Source organism: Ascaphus truei, chromosome 6 (genome assembly GCF_040206685.1).
Source record: "Ascaphus truei isolate aAscTru1 chromosome 6, aAscTru1.hap1, whole genome shotgun sequence".
Taxonomy (NCBI): Eukaryota; Metazoa; Chordata; class Amphibia; order Anura; family Ascaphidae; genus Ascaphus; species Ascaphus truei.
In genome coordinates this window covers 25,581,254-25,596,901 of record NC_134488.1, presented here as the reverse complement: position 1 = coordinate 25,596,901, position 15,648 = coordinate 25,581,254, and the positions used below count along the sequence as shown (strand labels likewise).

General features: G+C 45.0%; 1 protein-coding gene across 6 annotated transcripts in view; it reads left to right on the top strand.

Annotated features, from left to right (window-relative positions):
- Positions 1–15,648, top strand: part of RHBDL2 (rhomboid like 2) — a 62,719-nt gene that overhangs the window by 40,042 nt on the left and 7,029 nt on the right. For all 6 annotated transcript variants that reach the window (XM_075603691.1, XM_075603690.1, XM_075603685.1 and 3 more), the window contains exons 4-7: positions 1,749–1,897; positions 2,929–3,041; positions 6,303–6,403; positions 7,268–7,328. In XM_075603691.1, coding sequence (XP_075459806.1) covers positions 1,749–1,897; positions 2,929–3,041; positions 6,303–6,403; positions 7,268–7,328 — 424 coding nt within the window. The remainder of the gene's footprint in view (positions 1–1,748; positions 1,898–2,928; positions 3,042–6,302; positions 6,404–7,267; positions 7,329–15,648) is intronic.

Below are 15,648 nucleotides of genomic sequence, written 5' to 3'. Positions count from 1 at the left end.
CGATCTGAAGCTCTGTATGTAGCCGTCTAGTTTGACGTTGCGTCCTGTTGGTGATGTGAAGTAGGTCTTCTTCTTGTTGTTGTTCTCCATCATTATGGGGATGCTCTCTTTTTTGTGGAAGTATTCTTTCAGTCGTAGTCTCCTGAAGAATTCTTCTAGGTCTGAGTACAATTGGATTTGATCCAGTTTGGTGGGGGGACAGAATGTTAGTCCCTTGGAGAGAACAGAGATCTCAGGTTTTGAGAGTTTTTTTCAACCTCATCTACTATGTAACTATGTACTATGTAACTATGTACTATGTAACTATGTACTGTATATACACACACACGCACAACACAAACAATTGTATGAAATCTTATTTTTGCCGCTCTTAATTATTGAAGTATTGTTTGACTGTACTTTTTGCAGAGTGGCTATTTTTAGTTCTTGCCAAAAATATTGTGACTAATAGCTATTTATCTTCTAAGAAATTCCCAAAATGTTGGTACTATGTCCTGAATTTTCTTCCTGGGGCTGAAGAAGATTTCAGTCCTAATTATTTAAATGGGGTTAAACTTTGCAGCAATGGGGAAGCAGCTCCGCAGCATAGGGGACCTGTGAATACTTTCTGAGAAGAAGCTTTTTTTGTTTGATAAATCCGGAGCTGTCTCTTTGCCCCAGTATTGTACCAGTTATGCGGCATGAAATCTATAATGTGAAGCTCCATCTCTCGTTTCACTTAGCCTTTAATGTGGGTGGTGCTGTCCCAGCGGCGGATTTCAAGATCCGCCGCCCCTCGGCACTTACATGTGGCGGGCGCCTCCTTGCTGCCGCCCTCCTTCTCCTCCCCGGATCACAGGGTCAAATGACACCATGGACGTCACCAACGTGACATTGCACGACGTTGCCATGGTAACGCGATGTCATTCGACGGGGGGCTCCATGGCATCGTGACGCAGTGTGATGTCACATTGGTGACGTCCGCGGCGTCATTTGACGCTGCGATTCAGAAAGAGAAGAAGGGCGGCAGCAAGGAGGCGCCCAACACATGTAAGTGCATTCCCATCAGGCCCAATAGGTCTGAGAGCGCGGCATCTGTATATGGGGGCGGACATTTTTGCTGCCCTGGGCCTATTGGGCCTGATGGGAAATCCAACACTGTGCACTCCCTAAGTTTCACATACATCAATGTACAGGAACAAAGCATGTTTCAGAGAAAGAAGTACTAGAGCCAGAATGGAAAGGGTGGTGGATTAGTGGAACAGTCACTCAGCAGGGGTGGTAGCGGCTAATACAATAACAGAATTCCCAAACTTCTAAACGTCCAATAACAATTCTTCCTCCGGACATGTTGCGCCACAGGAATAATCCTCTTCATAAACCCTACACACGCCAGAGGACTCCTGGGACTCGGACCCTTTTAATGGCACCCGTCAGATTTCTCTCTCCACATCGCCCGCAGCGGGTTATGCCCTGAAGACTTTCGGCAGTTTATTCTGCCACTCTCATATGACCACCATGGCGTGGGCGGTCTGGAAAATGACTTTTCGATACATTTAAAATACATTCTTCTGCAGACGACTTGGATAGAGAAATGTATTGGTGGAGGGATCCCTGCCGCGTGTGCCTGGCTTTGCATTGCTCTGCGCTGGCGGAGACGCTGTCCTTGTGTTTTCAGGAAACTGCATGTTAACTCGAGGAGGTTACGCAGTCATGCCACACAGTGCGGGTTTTGTGGTCCGACGTTCGGTGTGTCTCTCTCGTTTCAGCTGGCCGTGTTTATTTACTATGCAGTGTGGCTGCCGCAGGAGCAGTGGATCACTCTGGATTCGGGGGTGTGGCACAGCCCTTTAATATACCGAGCCGACAAGCGGGAGGAGGCCTGGAGATTCATTTCTTATATGTTTGTCCATGCTGGGTGAGCAGGAACATTACTCTCAGCTTCTCTCTGTGGTCCGTGCTGTGAAGTTGTCTTCCTTGTGCTGGACAGAGAAAAAGATTAGCCCCCTTCAACTGAATACTTCTCTGACATTGCTTCCCAATGGCTTCACATGAATAAGTAGGCTCTGCACCAAGGGGTGGCCAACTCCAGTCCTCAAAGGCCACCAACAGGTCAAGTTTTAAGAATATCCCAGCTTCAGCACAGGTGGCTCAGTCAAAGACTAAGCCACTGATTGGGCCACCTGTGCTGAAGCAGGGATATCCTTAAAACCTGACATGTTGGTGGCCCTTGAGGACTGGAGTTGGCAACCCCTGCTCTAATAGGTTGAATGGTCTTAAAGGTCTGGATGTAATTACTTCTAGAGCATGAACACCAGCCGCTACAAAATAACACTGCTAGGTCAGATGCTGTCCATCAACATTTAATATAATCTTGTTTTCTTATATTTACTTTATATATATATATATATTTGTAGAGTCTGTATATTTACTTTTCTTGAAAGGATCAGTCCTTTTGCAGCTGCCTGTTGCATGGTGCAGTACACCGCTTGTACAGAGAACCCTAGGACAGGGAAGTGCAGTCAGGGGACACACCCAGAGGCAGCTTTTTCATTCTTTTAAGCTTGATCACTGATTCTGTATTGTGCAGCCGTCAATGGCTGTAAACACAATGACGTGACAAACACAAACCTCTCCCATACACAGTACAGTGAAGATGAAATAGCCACGAGTGCATCTTGTGACAGACAAAGCCTCTATTATGTTAACCTTTATATAACACTAGCACTAGCTGACCTATTTAACTTGTGGTACGCTCTACCTCGTGTCCTGTCTCACGACATGCCACCTGGTATCAGGAATGGAAGAGGTAGTCCTCCTCCAACCTCCTCCAGCGACAGACAAAGACTGACACCATGTGGCCCCTCCCTGTGACTTCCAGTGGACCCATAGGTTTACAGTTAAGCACACGGTGCGCTCGGGTCAGTGATGCCTACTTATCATTTGCAGAGTTGAACACATCATCGGGAACCTGTTTGTCCAGCTGGTCCTTGGAATCCCATTGGAGCTGGTTCACAAAGGACATCGCATTGGGCTCGTATACCTGGCAGGAGTCATCGGAGGTGAGATGCTCCTCATGGGGAATCGCTGGTCTTTGAAGTGGGACTTTGCCGTACTTGTTTTATGGCATCCCACCGTTTCAGACTAATAAACATATCCCTGTTATTTTAATATGGGAATGCACATTTAAACATTGCAATAGATAGTCGGAAATGCTATTGATTGGGGGTCTCTTCTGTGTGAGTACGTTTTCACTGATGCTCTTCCCCAGGATGTCTTTCATTGAATTGTACTGCCATTATTAGCCAAACAAATTAAGGTGAAAAGTCTGGATAAACATCAAACCTGTGTACGGGCATACCCCGCATTAACGTACGCAATGGGACCGGAGCATGTATGTAAAGCAAAACTGTACTTAAAGTGACGCACTCCCTTTCCCCCACTTATCGATGCATGTACTGTACTGCAATCGTCATATGCGTGCATAACTGATGTAAATAACGCATTTGCACCAAGCTCAATAGTCCCCCCGCGTGCGCACAGCTGCGGTACAGGTAGGGAGCCGGTATTGCTGTTCAGGGCGTGCTGAGAGGCGCATGCGTGAGCTGCTGTTTGCTTATTGGGCGATATGTCCTTACTTGTGAGTGTACTTAAAGTGAGTGTCCTTAAACCGGGGTATGCCTGTATACAACAGTTTGCAAATAGTGTCATCATAAAAGCGATGCAATTAAGCTTGTAAAAACACTGCAAAGTATCTAGCCCATCAAAAGTTTAAAAATATCAATTTGAATGACTTTTCTGATTTTTTTTTTAAACTGAGGTCAGTAGCATATGACTAAAGGTGCACCCTGCCCCCCCCCCTCCCCCAAGGTGCACCTCCCACCCAAGATGCACTCACCCACCAAAGGTGCACCCCCCCCCCCCCCCCCAAAAGGTGTTATTCTTTATTTTTTAGGACGGCGCATAAGATTGAAATACGCTTAAAATATACAACACTGCTCTTTTTTTTCTTTTGTTTTTTTCAATCATTATTAGAAATGCTAAAAAAACAAATAAGCATGTGTCACTCAAGCATCCGCCTTTATGATTTCTATGGGGGGAAATGGCGGCCATCTTAATTTCGGTCAACAGTCTAAGACTTTGAATGCTGATATCTCAGGATTGCAATATCATAAAAATAAAAGGAAAATATCACCTCAAAAGCACAATAGACTCTGTTACATTTCTACATTATCAAATAGAAAGCACTGGGACTATGCACCTTTCATCTGATAATTAACGCCATTACCTTTGTAACGGTGTTTTCCCCACCCGGTGGGAGATTTGGCCATTACTGGTCGTGTGGTGCATGATACCTGCTGGCAACAGGAGAGCTGAGTCGTACGCCGGTGGTAGTGGGGACACTGGACTAGGATCTGGGGTTCATACCCCACATATCTCTTTAGCAGTGCAGCGCCCCCATCTGCAGTAGGCTCCAGGAACTGAAGGTGATCTCCCACGGTAGAACTTATTACCTCCCCCCCAGTAAGGTCACGCACCAGGCAGGAGGTATATGCAAACAGGGAACGGGTTTATTACTCTTCTGTACAGTTACAGGAACAAGGCAGGATCTGCCCGATGCAGTAACTCTCAGCTATTCACTCGAGGATGGTCCTTGGACCGTCACTACAGGCCAAGGGCACCCGCAGCCATCCTAGCTCTTCCCTGCCTCCCTGGCAGAGGAATGGTCCACACTCACTATCCCCCCAAGGGGTAGAGGACTGGAGAAGGCCCAATCTCAGCCTTTCCACTCTGTGACCTGCCTTCCTCAGCGGGGAAGGACAACCAACAAATTTGGGGCGGTACTGAGGACACCAGGTCTGGCTCATGATTGGTTATGCCCAGGCCTGATGCCACCGCCACCCACTGTCACTCAAGTGCAGCTCCTCGGAGGAGGAAAACCCCATATCAACTAGTGGCAACCTGATTGTACCAGGGGTTACTGCCAGCCCAAGGGCAGAATAGTAGCCATCAGATGACCTGGCTACACCTTTATTTTACTTTGATCCTCTAGCTTCATTCTCTCTAAAAGGGTTTGTGGGAAACAGAGTAAAACAGAGAATATGATGTTTGCTACATTTATTGTCCTTTTCTTTGTTAATTTTGCAATAGCAGTGTAACAGGGACAAGCCTGTTTAGAATAGGTAGAGCTTTTGGGTGTCGGCCAGGCCGTGGTTAATCCCTGCCTGGAGGAAGGCAGGTCTACTAACAAGACCAGCTGTGTCTAGAAAAGCAGGTTAAAAGGCAGGAAAGGGAACCATGTATCTGTCTCTCCGTGGTCTGTGTACAGACCACATTTGCGTGTCCTTGACCCCTGGGGATACCAGGGCGTGCAGACCATATCCACGTGTCCTTGGTGCCAGGGGACACCGGATCTATATGGACTTCCATGCACTGGGGAAACGGAACTTTGACCTAGGAAAGCCCTATCCTGTATATAGCTGACCTGCTTTTTGCTGCACCTTGGCTGAGGCAAAGCCTGTGTTTTTTGTTTATTGCACTTTGGCTGTAATAAAAGCCTACATTTATTTTCCTAAAGCGAGTCTCCTGTCTTCACCTCTGCACGCATTACCTACAAGTAGCTGTTACATAAAGTGATTATAACAATAAGAACATTAATCCTGCATTTCCTTGCACACCCTTTTAGCCCTGAATTCCTTCATTTACCAAACGCCTGACTTAGTAGTAACTACACACAGAGATGTCAGCCTCCGGGGACAGACACATCGGTGAAGTTTGGAGATTATGATATGAATCACAAAGACATTTTAATAGAGAGGTGCTGATATCAGTCAGGGAGAGTTGGCAGGTCTCCCCATAAAATGAATATGCTGTAGTCTCCTACGGCATTGAAGGGTTAATGTATGAATAGAAAGGGAGAGTGCAAGGAACCGTACCGACAAGGCAAATTATTCACAACACCAATACATTAGGGCCCAAATTTGCTAAGCGGTGCTATGCCATAAGACTGTGATTGAGCAAAAAGGTGTCTAATGGCAAAGCACCACTTAGTAACTATGGCCCCAAATCTGCACTTACATGTAGGCCCCTGTTTGCTAAGTGGTGTTATTCCAGGAGAAACCTTTCGGCCCATTCACAGCGTAGTAAATGCAGGTTATAACATTCAGTCTGGAACCCAGACACAACAAAATAGTTCACCTGGGACCTGACATCGGCGTGTATGTAATGTCTCTGTGCTCGCGTCATTCTGACGCGTTCCGCTCAATTGTGGCTTTATTACAGATAACATAGGTTTAACCCTGCAGAGTTCTCATTATTACCAGGGTCTCTGGCCAGTTCCATTTTCGATCCCCTCCTCGCTCTGGTCGGTGCTTCTGGGGGAGTCTACGCACTCATCGGTGGTTATTTTATGAATAGCATTGTGGTAAGTGTCTTATTTTTTTTGATTTCTTTTATAAATAACATTTTATTCAAAGTTTTTTTTTTTTAGGATAAGGAGAACGAAAGAGGGGATACATACATGGGGAAAAAAGAAATATAAATAATAATAAAAAAATCAATGTCAAATCGTTAAAAACAAAAGGACTTACCGTAATAAATAAATGATTAAACAAAATGGGATTTTCTGCAAACCTTCCTGCACTTTTCAAAGTACAGTAATTATATATATACACACACAGATGTAGCCAGATTTAATCTACTTGCTGATAACGAAAAATGATCGCATTATAACTCAGAATAACAGAGTATCCATAAGGTTCAATTGCAATGATAACGCAAAATATCCCAACACATTTCACCATAACGCGACACAGGTTTAAATAACCCTGGCTACAGCCATATATAGTAAATGTGTGTATATTCATCCTCTGATTAAAAGTGAACACACATTTGGGTTTACAAATGAAAAAACTGCTAACTTTTGCACCTAGTTTGGAATTTTGAAAATTTCTATTGCATTTTCCTGCTTGTTTTTTTTTTTCTTTTCCCATAAAAAAAATGTTTTCCAATTCCAAAACGAAAAGCAAGCGAGTTCTGGCAAAACCTAAAAAGTACCAAGACAATGTACAGTAAGGGATACTTTGCTGGTTGACTCGGCGTAATAACCCAAATTGTTTCTCCTTACAGAATAGAAATATAACTTAAGCATTCTGCACCATCAGTTCACTACAAAATCAGCCAAAAATGTTTTTTCAGTATTGCATCTTTCCAACATCATCATTAACAAAATATACCTCCATTATTATTGGTTTGCATTTGAAATGATGTATTTCCGGTTTCTTCCTAGAATTTCAAAGAAATGGTACCATTGTGTGGTATATTTAGAATTCTACTCATCGTAATAATAGGTAAGTACATTTTTCAAATGGACCAGTGAATTCACGGGATATACTTGCTTAAAGAAGCATATGAGTAGCACTGTAGATAATACTAGACACACGATATATAAAGCTTGGCCCCCTGCAGACGCATTTACCAAAATGCCCTCCTACTGTTTCTGTACGTTCCTCCTACATACTGTGACAGAAACCAGGGGATGGTAATAAATTCCGTATATAGGGCTCCCAGGATACTAGACAGTTTCTATCCTGTTTGGCCTGGGAGTGCAGCCTTATAATACATACACTCCATCCCACAGTTTGGCAAGCGCTGGAACTGAGGGATGAGAGATCCAGACCAGAGTTTGTCTGCTGCCTGATTTCTGTCACCTGTCATGCTAATTAGGAATCAGGTATGAAAGACTGATTTCCTGTTTGCTCTGGTCTCCCCACAAGAGCCAGGAGGCTGGAAGGCTGCTGAACTACAGAGGGGAGAAGCCTCTTCCCCAAACAGGTTCAATCTTTCTGTTCATTTGTGTAAGACTGCAAAAGTACCGTGTTTTGATGTTGGAAGTGGAAAAGCCACTTCCAACCCTGAGTCAGGGATATCTAAGTTAAGTTATCGCTCAGGTGAGCAGCTTTTGTTTTGATCTGTTTTCTGTTGTATGCACTGTGGCAGTCTCAGTGCCTGGGACTGAATAAACCAGGCATAGCCTGTTTAAAGGAACAGTACGTGACGCCTCATCATTTAACCTACCCTAAAAGACCGTGTTCTAAACAGTCCCGGACAAACGACGGAGCCCCGGAGTAAGCCGTTTGTCACATATGGTGGAGAATGCGGGCAGAGCACTAGGGGGTCTGCGGGTTGAAGAACTTTGAAAAAAAAAAAAAAAAAGTTTTTTTCATCCTCTGCAAACAAGATGGAAGACGTGGTGGGTGCGCTGGTACGCAATGTCGCTGCCCAGAAAGACGCGAATGAAACCCAGCAACAGCTGTTAATAGCCCAGCAAGAAACTAATGCAAACCAGCAGCAGACGAATGCAGCCCAGCAACAGCTGCTAATAGCCCAGCAAGAGATTAATGCCAACCAGCAACAGGCGAATGCCAACCAGCAACAGGCGAATGCAAACCAGCAACAGACGAATGAAGCCCTGCAAAACGCGAATGCAAACCAGCAAGAGACAAACCGCTTGCTGAGAGAGGAGCAACAGCGGTTCGCTCAGGGCTTACAGCAGGAACTCGAGATCCTGAGGGGGACTATCAGTAACCTTCCACTGGCAGCGGCAGCCCCAGTACCGAAAATGACCAGGGCAAGCCACTACCTTCAGAAGATGGGACCCTCGGATGATGTGGAAGCCTATCTTCTCACGTTTGAACGCACGGCACAGAGAGAGGGATGGCCAGAAGCTGAGTGGGCTGGTCTAATCGCACCCTTCCTAAGCGGCGAACCCCAGAAGGCTTACTTTGATCTAGAGCCAGCCGAAGCTAACGTCTATGCAAAATTGAAGTTCGAGATCCTCGCCCGCCTCGGCGTAACCACGGCTGTTCGCGCCCAAAGGTTTCACGCATGGTCCTTCACGATGGATAAAGCCACCCGAAGCCAGATGTATGACCTCATCCACCTCGCCCGGAAGTGGCTACAACCCGAGATCAACTCAGCCAGCCACATCGTGGAACGGTTGGTCATGGACCAGTTCTTGAGGAAACTTCCCTCTGCCTTACGCCGTTGGGTCAGTCGGAGTGACCCCCACAATGCGGATGAGCTTGTGGCCCTCGTAGAAAGGTACAATGCAGCAGAAGAGCACCCGCAACCCACAGTCGTGGAGCAACCCCACTACCCGAGGTTCCAGGACTCTTCCAGAGACGGTAAAAGGGTACCGGGGTTAAGGGGCGCTGAAGAGCGGCGACCACCTTCACGCAGCACCAGCAACAGTGGTTCGCACACTAAGGGCAATAGCCAACATGGGGAGCCGGGAAAAGGCTCTAAGTGGGACACAGACTATGTACCTAAATGTGTAAATTGTCATGAGAGGGGCCACACAGCAAAAATCTGCCCACTAAATGATGAGCCCATGCAATGCAACAGCGTGGAACCTTATTCGCTGTTGTCCCAATGTATGGGCCCTAGCCCAGAGGACCCCTTGAATAACCATCTGTGGGCATTTGTAAAGGTTAATGGTAAGAGGGTTCGGGCACTTCTTGACTCTGTTGATGTTTTTTTTGAAACAGAGTTTGGTTCTTTAGATTTCAAGGTGGGTATTGTACCCAAACTGGCACATGATGTGTTAATAGGGACCGACTTTCCCCATTTTCTAAAAATGTGGTCCCCCGCTCAGAATAGCGCCCAGAGTTCAATAGCGGACCATAACGAAGTATTAGAAGAAACAAATCCTTTCCCTTTTTCAGAAATGGAGGTTGACGAGGGCCCAAATAAGAAGGGGGAAAAGGAGGAGTGCTGTAAAATTCCCTTCCCCATCACTACTTTGGTAGGGAATACCCCAAATCAAGATGTTGAGCAGACACTTACCACCCCAGAACCGGATAAGACCCTCGCTGACCTAGAGGTCAGTCCTGGGAGTTTTAAGAAGGCCCAGTGGGAGGACCCCACATTAGCGGTAGCAAGGGGAAATATACGGGACCAGAATAGTACTCCTGGCCAACCAGATAGGTCACTTGCTTACCCCTACTTCGAGGTAGAGAACGACCTAGTATATCGGGTTGATAAAAGGAAATCAGTTACAACTAAACAATTGTTGGTACCACGGACATTCCGTAACGTAGTATTACACCTCGCACATAGTCATCCATTGGGGGGACACCTAGGGGTGGAAAAGACAAAAGAAAAGGTTCTCCGAAGCTTCTATTGGCCTGGGGTTCTGGCAGAAATTACGAATTATTGTTCCTCATGCCCAGAATGTCAGATCACCGCCCCGTTCAAGGCGTACCGCAGCCCATTGGTACCCCTTCCCATAATAGAGGTACCATTTGACCGGATTGCTATGGATCTAGTAGGACCCCTAATAAAGTCTGCTAGGGGACATCAGCATATATTGGTAATATTAGATTATGCCACCCGATATCCGGAGGCAGTTCCCCTACGTAGCACCTCAGCTAAAAACATAGCAAAAGAGTTAGTAGTTCTGTTTTCCCGGGTCGGGATTCCTAAAGAGATTCTATCTGACCAGGGAACACCATTTATGTCCCAAGTAACGAAAGAGCTATGTAAACTCCTAAAAATCAAGCATCTCAGAACCTCAGTCTATCATCCACAAACAGATGGTTTAGTGGAAAGGTTCAATAAAACCTTAAAGAGCATGTTACGGCGGGCGGTTGATAAAGATGGGAAAAACTGGGATTGTTTGTTACCGTACCTGTTATTTGCCATTAGGGAAGTTCCCCAATCATCCACTGGCTTCTCCCCGTTTGAACTATTGTATGGCCGACACCCAAGGGGCTTACTGGATATAGCCAAAGAGACTTGGGAACACGAGGTTACCCCTTACAGAAGTGTAATAGAGCATGTTGCCCAGATGCAGGACCGCATTGCTGCAGTCCTACCCATAGTGAGGGAACACATGGAGAAAGCTCAAGAAGCACAGAGGAATACATATAATAAGGGTGCTAGGGTCAGAATTTTTTCTCCAGGTGATAGGGTACTAGTTCTGGTTCCCACCGTGGAGAGTAAATTCCTTGCTAAATGGCATGGGCCATATGAGGTCTTGGAAAGAGTGGGAGAAGTAAATTATAAGGTAAGACAGCCAGGTAGGAGGAAACCTGAGCAAATTTACCATATAAACCTACTCAAGCCCTGGAAAGATAGAGAAGTCTTGTTAACCCTAGTACCCCCAGGTCCGTCAGAGAATCAAGAAACTGACCCAGAGGTTAGCATAGCTGAAACCCTGTCTGTTCATCAGAAACGAGAGGTTCAGAATTTAGTGAAAAGAAACAAAGAAATCTTCTCTATACGGCCAGGTAGAACTAGCGTAATTGAACATGACCTAGTCTCTGAACCGGGGGTCCGAGTTAACCTTAAACCGTACCGAATCCCAGAGGCCAAAAGAAAGGCTATAAGTTTAGAGGTTAAAAAAATGCTAAAACTAGGTGTAATTGAGGAATCCCAAAGTGGGTGGAACAGCCCTATAGTCTTAGTCCCAAAGCCAGATGGTACAACAAGGTTTTGTAATGACTACCGGAAACTAAACGCGGTGTCAAAATTTGATACTTATCCTATGCCCAGGGTAGATGAACTTGTAGAGAGACTGGGCAAAGCCCGATATCTCACAACCCTAGACCTAACAAAAGGGTACTGGCAGGTTCCCCTCACAGAAAGGGCAAAAGAAAAGACAGCCTTCTCAACCCCAGACGGCCTCTTTCAGTATAAGGTGTTGCCTTTTGGCTTACATGGAGCTCCCGCCACATTCCAAAGAATGATGGATAACATTTTAAAACCACATGCTCGGTATGCTGCCGCCTACCTGGATGATGTGGTAATCCATAGTGAAGATTGGCAATCCCACCTTCCAAAGGTCCAAGCTGTGCTTGACGCAGTCCGGTCTGCTGGACTAACTGCTAACCCCGCTAAATGCACTATTGGTCTGGAGGAGGCCCGGTATCTGGGATATTCTATTGGCAGAGGTTTACTCAAACCCCAAACACTCAAAGTGGAGGCGATACAAAATTGGTCAAGGCCAGTTACAAAAAAACAAGTAAGGACCTTTTTGGGGTTAATTGGGTACTATAGAAGGTTTATTCCCAATTTTGCAACTAAGGCAACCCCACTAACTGACCTCACAAAAGCAAGAGGACCGCTAATGGTAAAGTGGTCCCCCGAAACCGAACAGGCCTTTAGAAGCCTGAAAGAAGCTCTCTGTGCCCAACCAGTGTTGGTCACACCTGACTTCTCCAAAGAGTTCGTAGTCCAAACCGACGCATCTGAGGTAGGGCTGGGGGCGGTACTCTCCCAGGAGTCTCAAGGTGAGGAGCACCCCATCCTTTATTTAAGTAGGAAACTAAATCCCCAGGAGAAAAATTACTCCATAGTAGAGAAAGAGTGTCTCGCAATAAAGTGGGCTGTAGAGACGCTCAAATACTACCTGTTGGGGAGAAAATTCCGGTTGGTCACAGATCATGCACCCCTTACCTGGATGTGTCAAAACAGGGAAAAGAATGCTAGAGTGACCAGGTGGTTCCTAAGCCTACAACCCTTTAAATTTTCTGTGGAACACAGGTCAGGGCACAAACATGGCAATGCTGACGGGTTGTCAAGGATGCACTCCCTAATATCCATGGTCGCTCATCCCTCGAGGTCTGAGCTGGGGGGGAGGATATGTGACAGAAACCAGGGGATGGTAATAAATTCCGTATATAGGGCTCCCAGGATACTAGACAGTTTCTATCCTGTTTGGCCTGGGAGTGCAGCCTTATAATACATACACTCCATCCCACAGTTTGGCAAGCGCTGGAACTGAGGGATGAGAGATCCAGACCAGAGTTTGTCTGCTGCCTGATTTCTGTCACCTGTCATGCTAATTAGGAATCAGGTATGAAAGACTGATTTCCTGTTTGCTCTGGTCTCCCCACAAGAGCCAGGAGGCTGGAAGGCTGCTGAACTACAGAGGGGAGAAGCCTCTTCCCCAAACAGGTTCAATCTTTCTGTTCATTTGTGTAAGACTGCAAAAGTACCGTGTTTTGATGTTGGAAGTGGAAAAGCCACTTCCAACCCTGAGTCAGGGATATCTAAGTTAAGTTATCGCTCAGGTGAGCAGCTTTTGTTTTGATCTGTTTTCTGTTGTATGCACTGTGGCAGTCTCAGTGCCTGGGACTGAATAAACCAGGCATAGCCTGTTTAAAGGAACAGTACGTGACGCCTCATCATTTAACCTACCCTAAAAGACCGTGTTCTAAACAGTCCCGGACAAACGACGGAGCCCCGGAGTAAGCCGTTTGTCACAATACCAATTAGGTTGTAAGCTCCTCGGAGCAGGGACTCCTCTTCCTAAATGTTACGTTTGTCTGAAGCGCTTATTCCCATGATCTGTTATTTATAATTATTTATTATTTGTTATTTATATGATTACCACGTGTATTACTACTGTGAAGCGCAATGTACATTAATGGCGCTATACAAATAAAGACATACAATATTCAAATGTTAAATGTTTCCTAGTAATGCACTCATTGAAATGCAGAACAACAATCTTCCAAATCACTTTAATGTATACTGGGATACCCCATGAAATGCTCAAAGCCCATATTCATTCAGAATTATATCCCAGTGCTGGGCTTAGACTCAAGTTCAGTTACTTATTATGGGTAAGCTCTGCGCCCTTGTGCATCTCAAACTTCTCCTTAAGACTCCAAGGATGACCTTGTTTTCCAGGCAAACAACCAATGTCCCGTCCCTTTCATCTGCAACATAGATGCATTCACCTGTGTGCAAACGCAGTGGCTATTCCTAAAATCTGATGCGGCCGGTAGTCCCTCAGGAAAGAGGTTATAAATATAGTTATAGATCAGCAGCCGGAGAGAGAAGGGAGAGAAGGGTTCAAGACTACTAATTCACTCATTCGCTCATTTTGGCCCGCCTGGACTACTGCAACCGTGTCTTAGTTGTCTTAGTTGGCATTCCCCTTGAATGTCTGGTGGAACGTGTTAACGTAACTGCAATATGTGTCTAGGAGTTTAGTTGTGCTACAGTGCAATCGTATTATGGGGGTATGTGTGCTCAATAAGTATGAAGGATGACCGTTTCAAACCTTAACCAATAGGAGAAAGGATTGTCAAATGGACTGTCTTACACATGCTTAAACTTATTAACTGTGACCCCTGCAATTTCAATATGGCGCTGCATATTTAATCATTTCAAACCATTGTTGGATTTGTAGTGATTTGGTAATGCTGTAGGGTAGATGGGATGTATGCGTATATATATATATATATATACACATACATACATACATGCATACATACATACATACATACATACATACATACATACACAAGAATGCCACATCAACCATTAGATTACAAGAAGATACAAGCAAGATAAGGAGCAGCAAGGGAGTGTGGCAGGGAGACACAATGTCACCAAGCATTTCACAGCAATGGTTGAACAATTGTTCAAGACATTGGGATAAAAAAGGAATACAAATTAATGGTGAATATTTGAGTCACCTACAATTTGCAGATTACTTTATTTTTGCCACAAGTCCAGAAGACCTCCATCAACAATTGAGAGAACTTCCCGAAGCAAGTAAGAATGTGGGTCTCCACATAAATCTCATAAAGATGTTCAACAGATGTGTCAACTCAACAAATATCAAAATAAATGGAATAGAACTAGAAGAAGTCAAATACTATGTCTACCTTGGCTGACAAGTAACAATGGATGGCAACCTTTCGAATTAAGTCAATAGAACAATGAAGATGGAATCGAGCACATTTAGAAGACACAAGACCATCTTTCAAGAAAATCTTCCACTGTGACTCAAGAGGAAAGTTTTCGACCAGTGTATTCTGCCGGTGCTCACGTATCGATGTGAAACTTGGACCCTAAATGCAAATATAATTCAGAAGCTTCAGACAACGCAAAGAAGTATGAAGAGACGTACTGTATGCTGGGTATCACCAGAAGAGGCCAGAAAAAGAAAGAATGGGTTCGAAAGCAAACAAAAGTCTGTGACATCATCACAAGGGTGATACACTTAAATTGTCAGTGGGCCGGACACATCGCAAGAAGAAAAAAGACCATTGTGGGACAAAGATAGTACTCGACTGGATTCCAAGGGATATTAAAAGACCAAAACCACGACCAAAAGTAAGTTGAAAAGATAAAATAACAAACTTTGTTGTAGCAACGAGGATAAGAGAGGCTTCTAACAGCAGAACCTGGAAGATGATTGGGGAGGCCTTCATTTGGCAGTGGATCGACAAGGGCTGAAGAAGATGATGATGATATATATATATATAACAATTACCTTGGAATATTTCATTGATCTTCACTTACATCTGATAACCCACTGAAGACTTTTCCCAATCATAATTTATCTGATATCATCGAGGCCTCCACCTTTTGTTATACATATATACTGTGTAAAATGTATATTTGTTTTTTGATAATGTGGCTGATTGCTTTATATTGCTGTATCAGGGGGCCTTCCCCGACTAAGTAGTTTTGTAGGGAAAGCTGTGTGGAGAGCTTGAGCCCAGCTCTGACCCGGTTAATTCAGAGCAGACTGTCCTAATTAACCCACTCGGCTGGCTTGTTATCACCTTTAAAAAGCCTGCAGTATACACTGCAAGGAGATCTCTAGTCCAGGGAGACACCCTGAAAAGTGGGCAACAGGGAAAC